General features: G+C 35.6%; 1 protein-coding gene across 1 annotated transcript in view; it reads right to left on the reverse strand.

Moving 5' to 3' along the window:
* LRP1B (LDL receptor related protein 1B) overlaps positions 1-21,262 on the reverse strand; it is a 1,933,320-nt gene that overhangs the window by 1,208,473 nt on the left and 703,585 nt on the right. The window contains exon 3 of the mRNA XM_024122386.1: positions 16,260-16,397. Within this exon, the coding sequence (XP_023978154.1) occupies positions 16,260-16,397 (138 nt within the window). The remainder of the gene's footprint in view (positions 1-16,259; positions 16,398-21,262) is intronic.

Below are 21,262 nucleotides of genomic sequence, written 5' to 3' on the forward strand. Positions count from 1 at the left end.
ATCCATGTGGTAAAAATGGCTTTCTTAATTGGGATCTCACAGATAAGAATTTATTTGGAGATATAAAAAATGGTAGAAGTAATCACCTGATGGGATGTGGAATTCAAAGAGAAAGTAATTAGACACTTCAAAATAAAAGTCAAAAGCAATAATATAGTTGGGGTGTATTTGGTTCATTGGGGACTATTGGTAGTCTTTGGAAAGCAAAACAAAACAAAATAATTGGATATTTACCATCAAAGAGAGAATGAGATAAAGCAATTTAACAACATTTGGCATTCTCAAAACATTAAATAAAACAAAAATGTATACACGAGGACAAACCACATAGCAAAAATAAGTGATGAAATAGGGTTCACTGACTAGAGATATGAAATAATAGCAAAGATTTTGAAATTCAGATAGTTTTTAACAAATCTCAAGTTTAAGCCTAAATTTGAAGAAATAAAAATATAAAGGCTGAAAGAGTTTAAGATGTGGGATAGCACTAAAGGAAGAGAGAAGAAAATGGGGAAGAAAGGGGAAAAAATTAAGGGAGAGAATGGGAGGGGAGGAGGGAGGGAGGGTATCTTTCTCCTGTAAACCACATTTCTCTGGGGTTTTTCTCAGATAGCAGCCAGCCCTTACTGGCTCCTCAGGAACTATCCTCTATTCCAGGTATTTGGGAACCCTTTGCTACAGCACATCCTGACCTTTCTCTTAGAGTTCCCAGGTATAACGAATCTTTGTATTAATTTATACAATATTATACCCAGAAAAAGGTTTAGTAATATGTCCAAACATCTCATTTTACTGGTTTTCAAAGCCACTGGTCTAGCTGATACCTAGCTCTCTCTGTCCTTTAGAATCTTCCTGTAGGTTTATCAAGCACAATACAACTGTGATAAATGGAATACTGCCTGCCATATTAGCAAACAAAGGATGTCACAGTCATCAGAGATTGCATCCACTGCCAATGGTGAGCTGGTGAGCCCTGAGGGAACTCAGAAAGGAAAAGATTATCTGCCATCTAGCAGCCATCAGACTGTAGCCGCTCCCCACAATAAGCCCTAAGGAAACTCAGGATGTGAAAACAGGGGATACTGGGCCTGGAGAGCTGAGGTGCATATCAAAGGAATGGTTTCAGTGAGCTCAGACTCTTGCATCTTCCCATACATAGAAAAGTGCTAAATTCCTTGAGATTTCTACTTTTCTTTAATTAACAGTAATGTTTTATTCCTACTACCTTCCCTTTGTCGCAAAACTCCTATATATCCTGGGTCCAAGGCCTCGCCTCCTCCGAGCTGTTCTCTCAGGGTTACTTGAGATGCTGCCTCGTGGGCTTGAAGTCCTAAAAATTCCCACTGAATAAAACATAACTCTCAACTTCTACGTTATGAATAATTTTTTAGACGATGACTGCAATACTTATCTGGTGAGCAATCAATTTTCTGATTGCTCTATTAAAACATGTATAGCAAAAACTTTTAGTTGCTACCAAATATCCATTATCCCCTTCTTCCAAGTCTGATTCTATTGAAGCAGTGTTTGCGCAATGGAAAAACTATATCTCCCAGTCTTTCGTGCTATTGAGGGTGGTTGTGTGTTAAAATTATGGCCAATGGCATGGAGATAGAAATTTGGGGGTTAAGCTTCTGGAAAGTTCCTTAAGAAGGTTGATTTGCTTGGTAGAGATATTTTATTCTTCTTTCTTCTCCTAGAATTGATAGGGACAGAGTAAAGGGACAAAGTAGGTAATTAAATAGTTAATCCCACTAGAGAATTGTAAGTAAAGAAAAAAGTATGGGAGACCCCTGTAAATTAATGATCACTCAAAACAGGTTTACTTAACCACAAAACCAAGCAGGGGGACTTCCCTGGTGGTCCAGTGTCTAAGACTCTGTGCTCCCAATGCAGGGGGCCTGGGTTTGATCCCTGGTCGGGGAACTAGATTCCACATGCTGCAACTAAGAGTTCGCATGCCACAACTAAAGATCCCGCACGTTGCAACTAAAAGATCCTGTGTGCCGCAACTAAGACCTGGCACAGCCAAATAAAAAAAAAATAAAAAAACACAAAAACCAAACTAAGCAGGCTTGCTTAGCAACAAAACCCATGCAGGAGAAGCACGAGACATGCCCCCAAACAATAAAACAATGGTGGCATGAGACCCGCATCCTGCCCAGTGAGCTCAGTAAATTAATGACCCCTAGGATATGCTCTCTGCCCACGTAAAAAACAATAATTTGTGGAAAGGTGACATGTCAAAGTGAAAGACCCTCACTGTACTGAGACCTGAAATAATTTTTCCATAGTGCCATGACAGTCCTGGCTTGACCATGCAGGGACAAGAAAACTCTTCAACCCAACCTGGAGGAGGAACTGATGATGGAAGCATGGTGTCTATTCAAGAATGAGGAAGAAAGTGGTCTTTTTCCCCTCCCCACTTTTTTTTTTTATTATAAAACTGTAGCCCACTAAGTTCTCAGGGCACGGCATCCTTTCGCCTACTCACTTATAAGTCTCACAAGCGTCCTATTCTAATAAATCACTTCTTACCTATCACTTTGCTTCCCAATGAATTCTTTCTGCACCGAGACATAAAGAACCAGAGCCCTCCAGAGCCCCCTGAAACACCACCTAGTGGTTTCAGAATATGGGTGTTACATTTGGAGCTGCAGTGGCCATCTATGACCACTGGCCTACCTTGAGGATGGAAGGCAAATGACAAGGACAGCAGAAGGGAAATATAGGAGTCTGGGACACAGATCACACCATGAACACATCCACTTATCTCTGGACATTTCTTACAAGGGAGAAAAATAAATTACCATTTTTTTCTACCAGTCTTTTTAAGATCTGTTTTTCACAGCCAAATTCAATTCCTAACTGATGCAACATGAGTGAGCAAGGCAACACTAAGATATAAAAAAATATGTAAAGAGAATGGAATATGTAAAGAGAATCATAGGAGTTGGGAGCTACACCAGTCAATTAGAGTGGATAATAGACACAATGTATCTTGGTTTTTGGGGCAGGTGGTTTATAACTTTAGAGATTTTGAAAATTTAAGGCTATCTGGAGAAGCACAAGAAAAACATGATCAAGCCACAGGAACGTGTAATCTATTGGAGAGAAAAGGCTAGAAAGAGAGGGCGTGGGGAATTTTACAAGGCAATATGCAAGCATTTGCTCAGAGTGCAAACTGCTAAGCATTGACTGTGTTACTAAAAATGGTTGTTAGAATTTCTCTCCCTGGAGGCCTTCCAAATTGGGTAGATAGCAATCTGTCTAGGCAAGTTTGAGTTCAGACCAGCCTAGAGGCAGATGGATGGACTGGATGACCTCTGAAAGTCCCTTCTGGCCCTATTATCTTAAAATTCTGTTTCACACTGAGAGAAAGTTACTGCTGCTACTCTATTTGTAGTTATAGTCATTGAGGAGACCTATGCTTTCCTTTTGCATATTGCAGATATTTCTGGCAAAGAAGAAGAAACAAAACTGAAAGGAGCAAATCACTTTAGGCAAAATGCAGAAGTGAATTTTCCTGACAAAGAGCATATCGTTTGAGGCCAATAATTTCGGCATACAGTGAAGTATGCTTTGTGTGTTACTCTGCAGAGCCCTATACACTTTTGCACTTCATCATTCTGTTTCCTGTGTGTTTATCTTCCCTGCCCAGTTGATAGAGTCCTTGTAGTGAAGTGACTTAGGTAGAAGTTAAATGTAAGTTTGTTTAGGTGATTCCGATCTATTAGGGGTATAAGATGTATACATAGAAAGAAAATGGATGAATCAAACCAAGGCATATTTGCATTAGCAAAGTTCACCTCAAAAGGTAAGTTATACTGTGTTGGGCAAGAATATCAGGCTTTGACCCCACACATATTTCTCTCAGTTCTGCACTTTTTGTTAGTTTAAATGGGTAGGATACAAACCTGACTTACAGAAAAGGAACTGGAAGTTATTTGGGAGTAGGACACAACACTCAAAGTAAGCACCAATACATGACTAGTAGAAACATTGTGTTTACACCAGTTTTAAAAAACAGGAACAAAAGAACCACAACATAGGTCAAGTGCATAAAGATATAAATTTTTTTACAACTCCCTGAAATAAGCATTTCACAGGCTAGGAAAATCTAATAGAATACATATTCACATGTATATATTTCTATATGCATTTAAGACAAATTTTATATACAATTTGTATATAATATTTACATATTCTATATAAAACTATTTTGATTTAAGAGCATTTTATACCTAATATATCTCTCCAAATTTCTTAGAGACCTCTTAAGTAATATTTAATTGACCTAACTAAAATTAGACAATTTAGGTTCTTATTACTTCTGCTCTGAGAATATCAGATAAATTTCAGAGCCATTTATTGAACCGCATAGATTTGTTTGCTTGGCACTCTTGGTTTTGCACCCATAGTCTGAATGAGAACACATCACACGTTTCAGCTAATAGAACTGAAATATGCTCTTTGGAGCTTGTCCTTCCAATTCTCCTTGGATCTAACACTCAAGCCTTGGTTCTAGTCACACTGACCTAATTCAGAAGAAGCCCTGTGATCAGAGTGATCTCACTTTGGTTAGCATCTTATGGTTTCCACAACCACAGCAGGTTGTCTGCACTGGTGCACAATCCCCTGTGGCACAGAGAGGTCAATCATTTGAAACCAAAGTTCAAAGTCCATGCTCTCTCTTAATCATAAACCTAATGGAGAGCTAGAATGCAAATTCTGCATTAGTGTAAATAAACCTGGGTGGTCTATTTTCCCCCAAAAGATTAATCTTTAATGAATTTGTTGTGTCTAAACTCAAATATGCAAATATATGTAGAAAGGTTTGGAGAAACTTAAAATATACATGCATATTTCTCTACATCTTCACATGAGTAAAACAAATAATAATTTGGTTTGATTATGAACTGACTAATTATGGGGAGCTCAGAAGAGCCCAGTTTCACAGCTATTTTGTTTTTCTGAGTATTATTTTATATACCGAGATATTCAGTTATGATGACATTAATACATATGTGATTCAGTGGAATAGAGCTTACTATATAAATGATGACAGTGAATCAAAGAAAAGGCAGCAGAACTAGTTTGTTCTGCAATTTTGAACAGATTAGAAATTCAGAATTGAAAATACTGGCTGTAAAGTGTAGAAAATCTCCCTCTACAGAATTCTGTAAGAGTTACTAGAATTCCAGATTGTGCTTAACAAATCTCAAATCTTCTGTTTATCAGTTACTTCTTACTGGAATGGCATTGTGTTGATTTTTACTTCAAAATGTAACCTTTCTCCATTGAATGACTTTGAAAATCTCTCCTTTTTCCTTCCAGTTTCCATTTTGAAAGTTGAATTCCTAAAGAGTTTTTTTTTTAATTTCCTATCTTTAATATTGCAAAGCTACTTTAAAGAGTTAAAATGCACTTCTGCATTTCCTTTCCACATCCCTCATCAAATGAAAGCACTAATTTTCTCAAGGGGATAGAGCTAATAGTCAAATTGAGACATTCAATTCTGCAAGCTTGTTATATAGTTTTTCAGCTTGTTGTTCACTCAGTACATTTTTTTTTCCTGCTCAGTCAATTAATAAAACTTACAGGGAACATATAGCTAGTTCAAAATGGTTTTCGGTAGAGTTTTTTTTACAAGCCATCGTGCTGCTTTAAGAACAGGTCAGAAAGGATGCTGAAGCATAACGATTTTATGCATATCTCTGAGTTGATATGTTAAGGCCCAGTAGTCAAAACTGGCAAATGAAAACTCAAGGTCACAGTATTTAAACCTTATTCTCAAACTGCTTTTCTGTGTGACTCCTGGGGATGCCATTCAACCTCAGCTACCTGCTTTAATTTCTTACTTCTTAAAATATCAAGCTGCTTGTGTCAAAAACCAAATAATGAATCATAGGGGATTTGGCCTCACATTTGAGGCTGAGTAGAGACCTGAGTGACAGTTTGTTGTAATTCATACTTTTGAATAATACTGAAACAGTTATATATTTCCCAAAGTTAAGATATAAGAAGATAAAACTGAGGCATCAACTAAGTTGGTATTTTGGTAGCTTGTTAAAGATGGGATTCCAGTTACTTAATATAGTAAGTACATTTTTCTAGTACCTAACTTTTGTCTGAAAAAGAATCCACTTAATATGGCTCCGCACGTCATCTATTTTGACTTTCCCTTACATGAACTACATTCAAGTGACACATTAAAGAATAACACTTAACATATGTCTTCTTTTGGGAACTGATCAATGTGAAGGGACACATGACTGTTTAGCTCAGTTTCATTATAATAATGCATTTTTTTTTTTTTTTTTTTTTTTGCAGTCCACGGGCCTCTCACTGTTGTGGCCTCTCCCATTGCGGAGCACAGGCTCCAGACGCGCAGGCTCAGCGGCCATGGCTCACGGGCCCAGCCGCTCCGCGGCATGTGGGATCTTCCCGGACCGGGGCATGAACCCGCGTCCCCTGCATCGGCAGGCGGACTCCCAACCACTGCGCCACCAGGGAAGCCCATAATAATGCATTTTAAACTTCTAAGAATAAGTTACATAACCTGCTACATATATGCAACAATTCTAGTCTTCATGTGCTTAATGGTAAAACAGTATAATATAGTATCCTCATAATGTTATTGAGAATATATCCTAGTGTCATTTTTCACACTCTTTCTCTTTACAGTTTTATGCAATGTATTTAAAATGGGTCATACCACACCCTTATTCCAATGTAACCACACCAGGTCTAATACCAAGTATTTTTTCAGCTTCAAACTCATCTCTCTCTACTCAGGACACTATGCTTCAAACAAACCAAATAACTTAGAGCTCTCTTGAGCATACAATGTTTTCTTACTCACTTGTGCCTCTGTACATATAGTTCCTGACATTTGAAATGTTCTTCCTTCTCTCATTTGCCTTCTCAACTCCTAGAATAAGATGCATATCAACTCTGTTGGGAATTCTCCTACATCCCCTCAAGCAGGATTAGATGCTCCCCATTTTATTCTACCTTAGCCATTTTTACCTTCCTCCATTAAGATGTGTGAATTCCATGAAGGCAGAAAACAGGACTTTCTACATCACTAGAGCTTAGGTGAGCACCTGGAATATCGTAGGTGCTCAATAAACATTTACTGGAGTTAATACATGAATTGAATATAGGGAAAACTTTACTGTGTTTCTATTGGCACATTTATAATATTCCTTTTGGCTTCATACCCTTTATTATTTATTACAAACTATTCTTTGTTTTCTATCATATCAGAAGGAGGCAGGTGAGGGAAAGATCCAGATAAATGATGAGTCCTGGTGCCCATGAATATTCATATAAATTAACAGTTCCAAAATTGGTGGAAATATTAAAAAGTCTCTTCTGTTGGGGAGAGATTTCTGGGAGGTGGGAAACCTGATTTTTTGGCTTTTTATGGTTTCATACAGGCCTTCTATCTAACAGGCTGTTATGTTTGAGGAACAGGCATAATAAGAGTTGTCGGAACCAAGGAGTAAGGCTCTGTATCAAAGCAATTGTCACTTCTTCTACTACAAATATTAAGCAAACAAACAAAATAAATACTCTATTGGGTGTGAGATGTGGATCCAGGTTTTTGACATGCATCTATTTAAAAATAAAAATCACCTGAAACTAGAGTACAACAACAATTGAAGGTCCATAATGCACTGGGATTATCACCATGGAAAAGATTTGGTCAAAAAATATTGAAGTTGTATAAGTTAGTTTGAAATCACTGTCAAGAAGAGAGATAGGATAGCCTCATCCACCAGAGGGCAGACAGCAGAAGCAAGAAGAACTACAATTCTGCAGCCTGTGGAATGAAAACCACATTCACAGAAAGACAGACAAAATGAAAAGGCAGAGGACTGTGTACCAGATGAAAGAACAAGATAAAACCCCAGAAAAACAACTAAATGAAGTAGAAATAGGCAACCTTCCAGAAAAAGAAGTCAGAATAATGATACTGAAGATGATCCAGGACCTCGGAAAAAAGAATGGAGGCAAAGATCAAGAAGATGCAAGAAATGTTTAACCTAGAAGAATTAAAGAACAAACACCTGGAAGAATTAAGGAACAAACAAACAGAGATGAACAATACAATATACAATAACTGAAATGAAAAATACACTACAAGGAATCAATAGCAGAATAACTGAGGTAGAAGAACAGATAAGTAACCTGGAAGACCAAATGGTGGAATTCACTGCCATGGAACAGAATAAAGAATAAAGGATGAAAAGAAATGAAGACAGCCTAAGAGACCTCTGGGACAACAGTAAACACACCAACATTCACGTTATAGGGGTCCCAGAAAGGGAAGAGAGAGAGAAAGGACCCAAGAAAATATGTGAAGAGATTATAGTCAAAAACTTCCCTAACATGGGAAAGGAAATAGCCACCCAAGTCCAGGAAGCACGAAGTCCCAGGCAGGATAAACCCAAGGAGAAACATGCCAAGACACACAGTAATCAAATTGACAAAAATTAAAGACAAAGAAAAATTATTTCTGGATAAAAACTCTCCAGAAAGTGGGCACAGAGGGAACCTACCTCAACATAATAAAGGCCATATATGACAAACCCACAGTAAACATAATTCTCAGTGGTGAAAAACTGAAAGCATTTCCTCTAAGACAAGAAAAAGACAAGGATGTCTACTCTCACCACTATTATTCAACATAGTTTCGGAAGTCCTAGCCACAGAAATCAGAGAAGAAAAAGAAATAAAAGGAATCCAAATTGGAAAAGAAGTAAAACTGTCACTGTTTGCAGATGACATGATACTATACATAGATAATCCTAAAGATGCCACCAGAAAACTACTAGAGCTAATCAATGAATTTGGTAAAGTTGCAGGATACAAAATTAACGCACAGAATACACTAACGACGAAAAATGAGAAATAGAAATTAAGGAAACAATCCCATTCACCATTGTAACAAACAGAAAAAATTACCTAGGAATAAACCTACCTAAGGAGGTAAAAGTCCTGTACTCAGAAAACTATAAGACACTGATGAAAGAAACCGAAGATGACACAAACAGATGGAGAGATATACCATGTTCTTGGATTGGAAGAATCAATATTGTGAAAATGACTGTACTACCCAAAGCAATCTAGATAACAATAATCAGGACAATACAGTACAGGCACAAAAACAGAAATATAGATCAATGGAGCAGGATAGAAAGCCCAGAGATAAACCCATGCACCTATGGCCAATGAATCTATGACAAAGGAGGAAAGGATATACAATGGAGAAAAGACAGTCTCTTCAATAAGTGGTGCTGGGAAAACTGGGCAGCTACATGTAAAAGAATGAAATTAGAACCTTCCCTAACACCATATACAAAAATAAACTCAAAATAGATTAAAGACCTAAATGTAAGTCTGGACATTATAAAACTCTTGGAGGAAAACATAGGAAGAACACTCTTTGACATAAATCAAAGCAAGATCTTTTTCAACCCACCTCCTAGAGTAATGGAAATAAAAACAAAAATAAACAAATGGGACTTAATTAAACTTAAAAGCTTTTGCACAACAAAGGAAACTATAAAAAAGACGAAAAGACAACCCTCTGAATGGGAGAAAATATTGGCAAACGAATCAATGGACAAAGGATTTAATCTCGAAAATATATAAACAGCTCATGCAGCTCAATATTAAAAAACAAACAACCCAATCAAAAAAATGAGAAGACCTAAATAGACATCTCTCCAAAGAAGACACACAGATGGCCAACTGGCACATGAAAAGCTGCTCAACATGACTAATTATTAGAGAAATGCAAATCAAAACTACAGTGAGGTATCACCTCACACCAGGTAGAATGGGCATCATCAGAAAATGTACAAACAATAAATGCTGGAGAGGGTGTGGAGAAAAGGGAACCCTATTGCACTGTTGTTGGGAATGTAAATTGATACAGCCACTATGGAGAACAGTATGGAGTTTCCTAAAAAAACTAAAAATAGAACTACCATATGACACAGCAATCCCACTTCTGGGCATATAACCTGAGAAAACCATAATTCAAAAAGACACATGCACCCCAATGTTCACTGCAGCACTGTTCACAATAGCCATGTCATGGAAGTAACCTAAATGCCCATCAACAGACAAATGGATAAAGAAGATGTCGTAAATATGTACAATGGAATATTACTCAGCCATAAAAAGGAACAAATTGGGTCATTTGGAGAGACATGGAAGGACCTAGAGACTGTCATACAGATTGAAGTAAGTCAGAAAGAGAAAAACAAATATTATATATTAACGCATATATGTGGAATCTAGAAAAATGGTAAAGATGAACCAGTTTGCAAGGCAGAAATAGAGATACAGATGTAGAGAACAAATGTATGGACATCAAATGGGGAGAGAGTGGGTGGGGGGAAGAAGACGAGAGAGAGAGAGAGAGAATTTGAGATGACATTTTAATAAAGAATATCTTTTTTTAAGTTAGATCCTTCAATGTTAGATCATTTTAAGCTGTTAGTATGTCTATGTACCATTTTTCTATATTTAAAAAATTTTGTTTCCATAGTTATTCTTAAAAATAAATCTGTCTAGGGGGAGGGAGCACTAGTTAGTATAATATTAACATTAATTAAAGATGTAAATCCACTACAAAAATTTATTCCCAATAAAAAATCTTAATTATCATTTTGAATTCTGGGCTATGATATAGAGCCAAATTACTTAGTTACTTTTCCCACAGGTATTCAGTTGGCTATTTAACTGTCTCTAGAAGTCAACATATTCAAACAAACAGCTGAAACTTGAAATCCAATTCTCTTTAGCAGGATTAGTTTACAATTATATCTGATAAATCAGTGTTAAAAAGTCAAATATCTTTCTAATTAAGCAGAAGTTAAAAAACTAAACCTCTGAAAAATGAATATATGTACATATGTATGTACATATATATCTGAACCTATGCATATATGCATGTATATGTATATGTACACACCTCTATACATATATATAATTAGAATAGTCTGCAAGAAGTATACTCTCCTAATTTCATATATGTGTCATTGGTCAACATAAACTACATCTGCAATAGTCTTGCAGAGGAAGGATACACTTGTAGAAGATCTGTTCTTTCTAGGAATTGTTGCTTTGCTTCTGAGAAGCATTAATTTGGCCCTAAAACCAACCAGTGTCAAGGGTCATAGCCATTCACTAAACTAACTCAATTACTTAAACTAACCTCTTTGGAGAAAATGCTTACACTTAAGATAGATCTGAGACTATCTGATCACCTTAACACAATCCAACACAAAGAAAAGAATATAGCAGGATCTACTCAGTTGCAGGAGCTTTAGTAATCAAATGTGGCCTGACCACACAAACCCAGGTCCTCCTGGCTAATTCCAGTTTGCTTGTTTTCTAGCTCTAGGTTTACTGATGTTTCAAGTGACTTGAATACACACTGTGAAGTTTCCCTCTGTGCTTTAAGCTTTATGTTGCTGACAGATACACTTTCTACAACACTGCTTATAATTGTACCTCTTTTCCATACCTTTGTTTTCAGATTCTGCATGCTGAAATCCCCTTCTGTAGTATGGTAAGCTCATTTTAATTTAGAAAGAGATTGGTAGTACTTTTCAATGGGAACTTTTAAAATAGAAATAGAACAAGATTCATTCATACAATAAAATGAAAGTAAAAACAATAAAATGCTCCAAATTCATTTGTTTTCCTTATTGAATTCACTAACTTCTTTCTTTCCTTCCTTCCTTTTTGGTAGCTAAAAGCTATTCTGATGCTACTCTGAAATCAGTGTTGTAATGACTAACGAAGCACCACCACAAGATAAAATATTTGTTTTTTTCATTTTTCCAGAAAGGAGAATCCTGAATTTGAGTTAAGAATTAATTCCTAACTCTTTTATTAAATTTAATTTTGTCAAATCAATTAATTAAATCTAATTAATTGGGGTAGATTAATTCCTTTTAGGAATATTTGGAATATATGAGATTCACACAGAAGTTTTAAGGATTACTAATTTTCCTATGGTGAATCATTGTAGTTAATAAGGTTTTCCATTTACCTTGGTCCATTTTGAGAAAGCCTCGAATTTGTAAATTACCTCCAGGATTTTTTGGCATCATTTCTTAAGAATTTAGTTTTATGAATAGTAATATAAAAGAAAAATAAATATATAAAATTTTAAACACAAGTCAGTGCCTAAAATAAATACATTAAAATAAACATTTTAGAATTACTAGAATCTAAAATAAATACATTAGATTGTGGGTAGAGAAAAATGTAATTGCATATCAGGAAAATTATATTCTAATTGGCAAGTAAAATAATCAAATGGAATTTTAAAATTTCTTAATATTCATTATTTCAAGGAGTTAATGATACATACAAGAATCTTATTCTTCTTTAGGTTCCTGATCATATACACCAAATTAATATATTATACACTCCAAATCATGTAGGAAGAGGTTTAGAAAAGACAAATCAGAAAAGAAGAGTATGTGTGTCTCGGTATGCATACTTGTGTGTCTGTGTGGGGAGCTTTTCAGATGTCAGAGTGTCATTCCCTAATCAGTTTTAGTAAGCTCTTCACACACTTATCCCCTTGAATTTAAAGGGATATTGGAATGCTTACTGGAAAACATAGATTACATAATCACTTTTTTAGGGCCACAGAAGACAGAATCCCTTTTTGCAGTGACCGGAAGAGTTCCCATATTCTTTTAAAAGAGTAATAGCAGATAGCACCACAGAGACTGTCAGTCCCTTGAGAATTTAAATATGCGACCGTTTTGCACTGCAAATGTAATTTAACTAGGGTTGTGAATAAAAAGAGGGCTTCTCTTCTTCTCTTCTAGCTACTTTAAATGTCAACAAAATGAATTATCTTAAGAATGTCAAATATTAAAATGGTGTTTTGATACACCTCAGTCCAAGTATTCTCCATTAGTTGAATTTGTTCACTTCCTCCAGCATTCCGGAAGAAGGATTTTTGTGGAACTATCCTGTATTGAGAGGCATCATACTGTATAGAATATGTTTTCATTGCTCATGCAATTTACATATAGTGATATTGCCACCAATATGAAATATTATGTAGGAAGACATGAAATTATCTTAAATATGATGTGGTGATTTTGAAGGTTCATACTGTAAAATTTTTACAAGCACAGTCCTATATATAAGTACACCCATATGCAAAAATCCATTGTTTCCTTTAAATGAAGCTAAATTATGGAGATTAAAATATCAGTGTTAAAGAAAATCATTAATAATAGATATCTTTTCATTACCCTTACCAAGGAGAAATTGATTTTTTCTAGGAAACCATTCAGAAAACTATTCAGTTGATACAAAAGCATTCCTAAGACCAAAATATCACCTCCAAAATGTTACATTTTTCTCCTTATTAATCTTCATAAAGGCTACAAATATATCACCAAACGTACTTTGGAACTTTTATGAGGATAAAGAAAACATATCCATTTTTGAATTATGTCTTAGGTTTCATAATTATTTAGAGTGTGTGCTTGGAACCCAACAAAAAGGAAGAAATGGAAAGAGAAGTGATTTAAAAAGAATTTTTCTATAGAGAAAAGCATTTCTAAAAATCAATGCGATGTTTGAATTAACCTGGTTTCTTTCTTTATTGTATGTCTATAGTAGATGAAAAAGTCCTTAGAGACTTGATGGGGCTGTTGCCTAATGATCTCTTCAGAAAACATCTTTTCATTGAATGTGACCCAGGATCAGGAGGAAGGTTGAAGGTGGGAAAATACACTCAGTTCCCATGATATACTTTTGCACATAATCAATCATCTTTTCTAAACACAAACCATATACATGTGATAAATCTGGTGTTGCTTCCAAGATTTGTATTTTGTCTATGTGTTTGGGGCACTCTATCAAGCCAAGCAGGGAAACACATTTCTGATTTTTCTTTCTCAATGCAGAAATACTTTATTAAACCACTGACTCTGGAATCACTGTGTCATTCAGTCATCTTGATCCTACCATTCTATGTAGTTGTGCAAGGCCACAGAATTAGGTGAAAACCCCTCTTCTGAGGTAAATAACAGGTAGAGATCCAAATATACTTAGTTCTAAGTCCACCACAAGTCATAATACGTTAAGTCTTTTAAAACACTTTATTTGGTGAAATTTAGAAATATTAAAAAGGCCAAAGTGGTACAATCAGCCTCCTACTGGCAAATTAAGGAATAAAAAAGGTTGTCACTGTGATAAAGATATGAAACTTGGAACAGTTGGAAACCTAAATTAGAACAGGAAAAAAGAAGTGTAAGCAACTACAAATTCTAAATCTCAGTCTGAAGTATATGCTATCTTTTCAAAAATCAACAGAATTTAATATCATTTTATTTTTGTTCAGATATTGAATAGTTAGTTGATCCCCTGTTTTACTATTAACATATCCCTTTATCTTTTAAATCCCAGCTCTAAATTTTATTAGAGAACTCAGATATATTTTCATAGATCCACAGCACTGAAATATGTTTAAGATATTCAAATCTGTATAATCACCTCTGAGAAGTATTTGGCAATGTGATGATTTCACTCTTTTAGAAGCTTAGTCACACATGTGTATCTGAAATTTTGTTCTAAATGTAATAAGAACCCTGAATTATAACTAAAAAAAACAGAACTGGGCTCTAGAAAATAGAATTAATATCTGAAAAGAAAATTAAACTCTTTAACTTCTATTACTTTGTAATTCACTAATTTACTTTCTACTAATATCACTTTTAAAACTATACAATTATAAAAAGGAGTACATGTCACAAAGCCTCTAAATAAAAATAAAATTTCTTATTAATTATTATTACACATGTTCATAAGTAAAACTAAGAATCAACTGGCTCCTTATGTGACCCTGTCAGAGTTCAAGGCTAAGAAAGGAAACTTGGCCAAAGAAGGAAGACCTTTAACTTCTCAATCTGAATATGTCTACAGGGCCAGAGTAATTGGACATCCCTTTAGAAAGAGGGAAAAGACCTAGTGATCCAGCTGATCTATGCTCTCTCAACATCCTTACCACTTTGAATTACCTTTCTAAACAAAGATTTACTCTTTTTCTAATATATGTCTCCATCTCTGGTTTTGAATCCAGGTTATTTCAGCCCAAATGTGGGAAACTGGCAGCCAGTAAGCCCTGTCAGATCTCCAGACAAGTTTTGTTAGGCCTGTACATTGCTGACCATACAATGTTTAAAAAGCAGTAGCTAACTTTGAACACTTTAAACACAAAGATGTGGAGCTCCTCCTAAAAACCTGGAACTTTTGGTGACCTAGGACCTTTCCAAAATGGCAGCAATTTAGTGAGAATCTGTCCAGACACCAGACATGCATCTCCAGCTTTCTACAGTTCCTTCCATTCCTTATTGTCTCACTGACCTCAACATAAAGAACGCGTTACTCTTTGACAGTTTCAATAAACATCCTTTGTGTTACATTCAACATGCTAGAATCCAAGTTAGAACGTTCTGATTCAGTGGTTTCTTTCCCGACTCCAAGTTGAAGACTGATTCACTTGACTGAAACCTTGATTCTGTTTCCAGATAAAAGTCCTTACCTTAATCCTCAACTTTTTCCTGTTTCTTTGTCTAACATTTTATCCTCCCCTTCCCAACCAATTCTATTGGAATATACCAGTTCCAATTAACTTTTTATAAATTTGAGATTTAGTTACTTCTATCATTAGTATATAGGTAAACGCTTGACCACTGTAGAATGCAGGCTTTTAACAAGAATGAAAATTACAAGAAAGTTAACAGTATAACTTCAGGGAAATAATATTAAAGGAAAATTTCCCATGATACATTCTATTAAAATATTTGATTGCAGAGGTTTTACTTCAAATACCCTTTGCTTAAGCAACAGTTCACAGAAACAAGTTTTATATGTATGGTATCAATACTGTGACTAAGACTTCTCTTTTGTCCTTTGCTCAGAAGTACTTTCTATGAAATATATAATTGTTTAAGAGCCCAACTTCAAAGGCTAAATGTGTGGGTTTTTTTTTTCTAACAGCATTTTTCAATAAAGCGCAATAATCACAGCTTTGAAATGCATATTGAGTGTCTCTGGCAATAAAACTCATGCTTTCTCAATAACTGATAAGGTTGTAGTTGAAAGAAAAGACAGGTTATAGGTTCTCTTTGAACTTTCATGAAAACTATGAAAAATTCAATATTTCTGTTGTATTTTTCCACAAGTGGACTCACCACGGCAATGAACTCCTTCATCATACCCATCTGAGCAGTCCAGGACGCCATTGCAGAGCTGGGATAAATGAACACATTTGTTGGCACCAATGCAAGCAATGTGATTCAAGGGGCACTTGATTTCTACCTCTTCAGGACCTGGAAAAATGCAAAAAGGAACACAGTGATTTAGCTTTTTTTTTTTTTTTTTTTTTTTTAAACACTAAAACTGTTAAGCATGAGAAATTACTAGCATGAATTCACAAAATAAAATGATACGCAGTACTACCGGAGGGCAGCTCTGATTCTCAGAGACATCAAAATTGGCCTAAGTAAAAAAAAAAAAAAAACTAATTTTTAAAGGCTGCATAGGAAATAAAATGTATGTTTTTCAAATAATGCATTTAAAACACAAATATTCTTTCAACCCTTAAAGAGGCATGGATTGAAAATCTAAGGGTTGGTTTGAGTCATTGTTCTATTTCTTATGCTTCGATAAGTGGGCAAGGTGCTTAAACCCTATAAATTTCAAGTCCCTCAACTGTGAAATATGAATAATGGCAACTTCTTGGCATGGCTCTTTTTATTTATTTATTTTATTATTTTATTTTATTTTATTTTTAATTGATGAGTACACATCAAGTGTTAGGCACTAAGTGTTTTACATGTATTAACTCATTTAATCTCCTAATAGCCTTTTGAACTGGTACTATCGCTGTTTCCACTTTACAGATTTGGAAACTTGAGATATCAAAGCTAAATAATGTGACCAAAATACAGCTGGAATTATCCTATGTTATGTCTGAGTGCACAGAGACCCCAAATGAGTTATCAGCAGTTCTGCAGTGAAGAGGAACTGGGGGTTACCATTAGAACTCATTGTAGAGCCTGCCCATTTCACACAAACAAATCCATCCATAATACGCAAATACATAAAGAAAGGTTCTTTGTGCTTCCTGAATAAGGAGGCCAGATAATCTGTACAGACACTCCTCTAGAGATGATCAACTAGGGTTCTGGAAGATCTTTTCCCTTGTATTCTTATAATGCAAAATACTATTAGATGAATGCATACTGTGCTTTTGCTCTGAAGCATAGCTACTTTGAAACCTATACACTGAAAACATTCTTTTTTGAATTTTATATTGTTTATTTTTTTATACAGCAGGTCCTTATTAGTCATCCATTTTATACACATCAGTGTATACATGTCAATCCCAATAGCCCAATTCATGACACCCCCACCCGCACCCCCTGCCGCTTTCCCCCCTTGGTGTCCGTACGTTGGTTCTGGCATCTGTGTCTCAATTTCTGCCCTGCAAACCGGTTCATCTGTAACATTTTTCTAGGTTCCACATATATGCGTTAATATATGATATTTGTTTTTCTCTTCCTGACTTACTTCATTCTGTATGACAGTCTCTAGATCCATCCACGTCTCAACAAATGACCCAATTTCGTTCCTTTTTATGGCTGAGTAATATTACATTGTGTGTATGTACCACATCTTCTTTATCCATTCATCTGGCGATTTAGGTCGCTTCCATGACCTGGCTATTGTAAATAGTGCTGCAGTGAACATCGGGGTGCATGTGACTTTTTGAATTATGGTTTTCTCTGGGTATATCTCCAGTAGTGGGATTGCTGGATCATATGGTAATTCTATTTTTAGTTTTTTAAGGAAACTCCATACTGTTCTCCATAGTGGCTGTAACAATTTACATTCCCACCAACAGTGCAAAAGGGTTCCCATTTCTCCACACCCTCTCCAGCATTTGTTGTTTGTAGATTCTGATGATGCCCATTCTAACTGGTGTGAGGTGATACCTCACTGTAGTTTTGATTTGCATTTCTCTAATAATTAGTGATGTTGAATTTTTCATGTGCTTCTTGGCCATCTGTATCTCTTCATTGGAGAAATGTCTATTTTGGTCTTCTGCCCATTTGGGGATGGGGTTGTTTGTTTTTTAATATTGAGCTGCATGAGCTGTTTATATAGTTTGGAGATTAATCCTTTGTCCATTGATTCATTTGCAAATATTTTCTCCCATTCTGAGGGTTGTCTTTTCGTATTGTTTATGGTTTCTTTTGCTGTGCAAAAGCTTTGAAGTTTCATTAGTTCCCATTTGTTCATTTTTGTTTTTGTTTCCATTACTCTAGGAGGTGGATCAAAAAAAGATCTTGCTGGAATTTATGTCAGAGTGTTCTTCCTATGTTTTCCTCCAAGAGTTTTATAGTGTCCAGGCTTACATTCACGTCTCTAATCAATTTTGAGTTTATTTTTGTGTATGGCGTTAGGGAGGGTTCTAATTTCATTCTTTTACATGTAGCTGCCCAGTTTTCCCAGCACCACTTATTGAAGAGACTGTCTCCTTGCCTCCTTTGTCATAGATTAGTTAACCATAGGTCCGTGGGTTTATCTCTGGGCTTTCTATCCTGCTCCATTGATCTATATTTCTGTTTTCTGTTTTTGTGCCTGTACTGTATTGTCTTGATTACTGTAGCTTTGTAGTATAGTCTGAAGTCAGGGAGTCTGATTCCTCCAGCTCCGCTTTTTTCCCTCAAGACTGCTTTGGGTGTTCGGGGTCTTTCGTGTCTCCATACAAATTTTAAGATTTTTTGCTCTAGTTCTGTAAAAAGTGCCATTGGTAATTTGATAGGGATTGCATTGAATCTGTAGATTGCTTTGGGTACTATAGTCATTTTCACAATAATGAGTCTTCCAATCCAAGAACATGGTATATCTCTCCATCTGTTGGTATCATCTTTAATATCTTTCATCAGTGTCTTATAATTTTCTGCATACAGGTCTTTTGTCTCCCTAGGTAGGTTTATTCCTAGGTATTTTACCCTTTTTGTTGCAATGCTAAATGGGAGTGTTTCCTTAATTTCTCTTTCAGAATTTTCATCATTAGTATATAGGAATGCAAGAGATTTCTGTGCATTAATTTTGTATCCTGCAACTTTACCAAATACACTGATTAGCTCTAGTAATTTTCTGGTGGCATCTTTAGGATTCTCTATGTATAGTATCATGTCATCTGCAAACAATGACTGTTTTACTACTTCTTTTCCAATTTGTATTCCTTTTATTTCTTTTTCTTCTCTGATTGCTGTGGCTAGGACTTCCAAAACTACGTTGAATAATAGTGCTGGAAGTGGACATCCTTGTCTTGTTCCTGATGTTAGAGGAAATGCTTTCAGTTTTTCACCATTGAGGATGATGTTTGCTGTGGTTTGTCATATATGGCCTTTATTATGTCGAGGTAGGTTCCCTCTATGCCCACTTTCTGGAGAGTTTTTTTTTTTAATCATAAATGGGTGTTGAATTCTGTCAAAAGCTTTTTCTGCATCTATTGAAATGATCATATGATTTTCATTCTTCAATTTGTTACTATGGTGTATCACATTGATTGACTTGCAAATACTGAAGAATCCTTGCATCACTGGGATAAACCCCACTTGCTCATAGTGTATGATCCTTTTAATGTTTTGTTGGATTCTGTTTGCTAGTATTTTGTTGAGGATTTCTGCATCCATATTCATCAATGATATTGGTCTGTAATTTTCTTTTTTTTGTAGTATCTTTGTCTGGTTTTGGTATCAGGGTGATGGTGGCCTCATAGAATGAGTTTGCGAGTGTTCCTTCCTCTGCAATTTTTTGGAAGAGTTTGAGAAGGATGGGTGTTAGTTCTCTAAGTGTTTGATCGAATTCACCTGTGAAGCCATCTGGTCCTGGACTTTTGTTTGTTGGAAGATTTTTAATCACAGTTTCAATTTCATTACTTGTGATTGGTCTGTTCATATTTTCTATTTCTTCCTGGTTCAGTCTCGGAAGGTTATACTTTTCTAAGAATTTGTCCATTTCTTCCAGGTTGTCCATTTTATTGGCATAGAGTTGCTTGCAGTAGTCTCTTAGGATGCTCTGTATTTATGCGGTGTCTGTTGTAACTTCTGTTTTTTTATTTCTAATTTTATTGATGTGAGCCCTCTCCCTCTTTTTCTTCATCAGTCTGGCTAATGGTTTACCAATTTTGTTTATCTTCTCAAAGAACCAGCTTTTAGCTTTATTGATCTTCGCTTTCTTTTGTTTCTATTTCATTTATTTCTGCTCTGATATTTATGATTTCTTTTCTTCTGCTAACTTTGGGTTTTGTTCTTCTTTCTATAGTTCATTTAGGTGTAAGGTTACATTGTTTATTTGAGACTTTTCTCGTTTCTTGGGGAAGGCTTGTATAGCTATAAACTTCCGTCTTAGAACTGCTTTTGCTGCATCCCACAGGTTTTGGATCGTGTTTTCATTGTCACTTGTCGCTAGGTATTTTTTGATTTCCTCTTTGACTTCTTCAGTGATCCCTTGGTTATTTAGTAACGTATTGTTTAGCCTCCATGTATTTGTGTTTTTTACATTTTTTCCCTGTAATTCATTTCTAATCTCATAGTGCTGTGATCAGAAAAGATGCTTGATATGATTTCAATTTTCTTAAATTTACCGAGGCTTCATTTGTGACCCTAAATATGATCTACCCTGGAGAATGTTCCATGCACACTTGAGAAGGAAGTGTAATCTGCTGTTTTTGGATGGAATGTACTATAAATATCAGTTAAATCTATCTGGCCTATTGTGTCATTTAAAGCTTGTGTTTCCTTATTTTTCATTTTGTATTCTCTGTCCATTGGTGTAAGTGAGGTGGTAAAGTCCCCCACTATTACTGTGTTACTGTCGATTTCCTCTTTTATAGTTGTTAGCAGTTGCCTTATGTATTGTGGTGCTCCTATATCGGGTGCATATATATTTATAATTGTTATATCTTCTTCTTGGGTTGATCCCTTGATCATTATGTAGTGTCCTTCCTTGTCTCTTGTAGCATTCTTTATTTTAAAGTCTATTTTATCTGATATGAGTAGTGCTACTCCAGCTCTCTTTTGATTTCCATTTGCATGGAATATCTTTTCCCATCCCCTCACTTTCAGTCTGAATGTGTCCCTAGGTCTGAAGTGGGTCTCTTGTAGACAGCATATAT

This window comes from Physeter macrocephalus, chromosome 2, assembly GCF_002837175.3.
Source record: "Physeter macrocephalus isolate SW-GA chromosome 2, ASM283717v5, whole genome shotgun sequence".
Classification (NCBI taxonomy): Eukaryota; Metazoa; Chordata; class Mammalia; order Artiodactyla; family Physeteridae; genus Physeter; species Physeter macrocephalus.